General features: G+C 40.6%; 1 protein-coding gene across 5 annotated transcripts in view; it reads right to left on the bottom strand.

Annotated features, from left to right (window-relative positions):
• CDK1 (cyclin-dependent kinase 1) overlaps positions 1-2,525 on the bottom strand; it is a 23,511-nt gene that overhangs the window by 20,613 nt on the left and 373 nt on the right. For all 5 annotated transcript variants that reach the window (XM_014538728.1, XM_014538731.1, XM_014538730.1 and 2 more), the window contains exon 2: positions 672-733. In XM_014538728.1, the coding sequence (XP_014394214.1) occupies positions 672-708 (37 nt within the window). In that variant the 5' untranslated portion in view covers positions 709-733. The remainder of the gene's footprint in view (positions 1-671; positions 734-2,525) is intronic.

Here is a 2,525-nt window from a genome sequence, read left to right as displayed (position 1 = left end):
TTTCTCTCTCATCGATGTTTCTAGCTCTCTATCCCTCTCCCTTCCTCTCTGTAACAAATCAATAAAATATATATATATAAAAAAGAACATATCTATAATAATAAAAGTGTAACATGCTAATTAGACTGGACAGCTGAACCACCTTCCAGATATCCTTCTGGACAAAGCCGGGGCTGCGAGGGCAGAGCCCCTTGCACAAATTTCGTGCATTGGGCCTCTAGTATATATGTCTTAAGGCACATTAGTACAGGCAGTCCTCGGGTTACATCAGACTTAATATACGTCGGTTCGTGGTTACCATGGTTACGTTGCCATCTCCCATTTATTTATTAAAAAAAAGTTCCATCATTTCGACGTATGTACATATGTGCTTAATGGTTTTTATTATTTATTTACCACAAGGTCAGGAATTGTTATCTTTCCTTAAAATTTTTTTTTTACTGTTTCACTTCATTACTGCTGTGTATGTGCTCCATATGAGTGACGTAGGTGCATATGTAGGTGGGTTCCAACTTACGGCGAAAATCGATTTAAGTTGCGCCGTAGGAACGGATCTCCGATGTAACCCAAGGACTTACTATAGTGAAAGATACTTTAAAGGTTGGATTTTATGTCACAGAAGTTATAGCATCATTAAGTCATTTAAAACTTTTCCGTGAAAAAGCACTCACCTTCTCCAATTTTCTCTATTTTGGTATAGTCATCCATAGTCAATTAATAGTTATGGCAGATGCTAAAATGAGAGGAAAAAATCATTTGATTATATGCCACTAGTTCAAATGGTGGTTTTAAGTTATTAATGAGATACTATATTAAAGCATTTTCCACAGTGCCTGATGCAATATTAATTTTCCACAAATATTAGTTATTGTATTAAAGCAATATTTGTAAGGGAAACGACTCCTGCAATAAAACATTCCCACAATTTCTTAGCTCCTTCAATGCTGGAAATATTTGTATATCTTATACCAGTGATTTAGCTTCTTCTAATCAAATAAAACTTCAAATTCACACATCAATTTACCTCTCCTTCCCAAACAGAAACCAGAAGTATGTTTTCTTATGGAACACTTCTAAGGAGCACCATTGTGTGCCATTATACTCAGGTATTTCAACAAATAATGTTATTTGACCGAATTTTTACTGCTTTGTGGTTTTATGAAGATAATTTTAAGACATGAGTAGGGACCTAAAATGTGCTCAAACTGCTCATTCATTAGAAAAATTGTTAAAAGCTTAAGTGTTTAAATTGCTCAAGTGAGCTTTCATCTTTCTCCTGTTTTCAGCAGTCACATACAGGAACATGATTAAGAAACTTTCAAGGCAATTTTGAAAGTAGAAAATATCACTTAGCACCCTAAAGGAAAAGGTGCAATTCCACAGGTAATTATACTGTATAGAATCTTCTTAAGAACAAAGTAAAAAAACCAAACCTATACTTGAATCACAAAGAATGGTTTAAAAAAAAAAAACCTGAAATGCTGCTGACAACCACTCAAGGCTGCCTCAGCAACTTTGCCAATGAAACTTCAGAAAATTAAGGTAATTATGCTTTGGGCTTCTAACACACCCACCACTGATAAGATTACATGTAAGTCACCGAGTAACTGCCCCTTACATTCATCTCTCACATTCATCTTCAAAATCATTCCGGAAATAAGTAGAGAGAAGTCATCTTTTTAAGTCAGTTTTTTAAAATCAGCAAAATTGGACTACACTGGGCCAATCTTAAAAATGTTTAATTTTACGAAATGGCAATGGGCGACTAAGATAGTTGGCCTTTCTTCAATATCCGGATGCAATGTCTAATGCACATTTGTTGAGCTCGCTTCGAACACACTGCTTAAAAACGAACTCAATTTCAAAGCTGCACGCCGTTCCTCCGCTTTCCGGTGGTAACATTTCAAAAATAAAGGATGAGCAGGCTTAGGCCCTTTGAGTGCCTCCTAGGGCTCCGCGCTCGTAGCTGCAGCGCGTGCGCCACCCATGGCTTCCCCACCCCCCAGACTCCCAAGTCTTTAAAAGAATGTCGTGCAACATTAGTATGAAATAAAGAATGAGTATGAAATAAAGGATATTAAAAACCCACATAGGCACCTATCTGTTGGCATTTCTTAGCTTATCACTTTTTGCTAATCTCATAGTTTATAACATCACCACCAAGCATCCAATAAAAACGAAGAAACACAAGTTCCGCCTGGCTGTGTGCCTTGGCTAAACGTTCTTCAAAGCTGTAGGTGGGCACAGGGGCATGGGCACAGGGGCAAGTCAGAGAAGGCCCCGTTAGTTCACCGGGGCGGCTTCCCGGGAGGCCTGGGTGCAAGGACTGGCGTGGGTGCTGGCCCAGGTGGGTCTTGCTTCCATCCCCCCGGGAGCAGAGCGCCAGGCCCAGGGCCGACCTGGCACTGCACCGGGCAAACCCTCCGCGCGGTCGAGACAAAGCAAGCACGGGCTCGGCTCCAACCGTGACCCGAAAGCCTCCGTAACCAGGGGAGCGGCCTCCTCCTGGCAACAGCCGCCCGCGA

The sequence above is a fragment of the Myotis brandtii genome, unplaced genomic scaffold, assembly GCF_000412655.1.
Source record: "Myotis brandtii unplaced genomic scaffold, ASM41265v1 scaffold196, whole genome shotgun sequence".
NCBI classification, from domain to species: Eukaryota; Metazoa; Chordata; class Mammalia; order Chiroptera; family Vespertilionidae; genus Myotis; species Myotis brandtii.
Note: the sequence above shows the minus strand (reverse complement) of the source record. Positions and strands in the feature narration are given on the sequence as shown.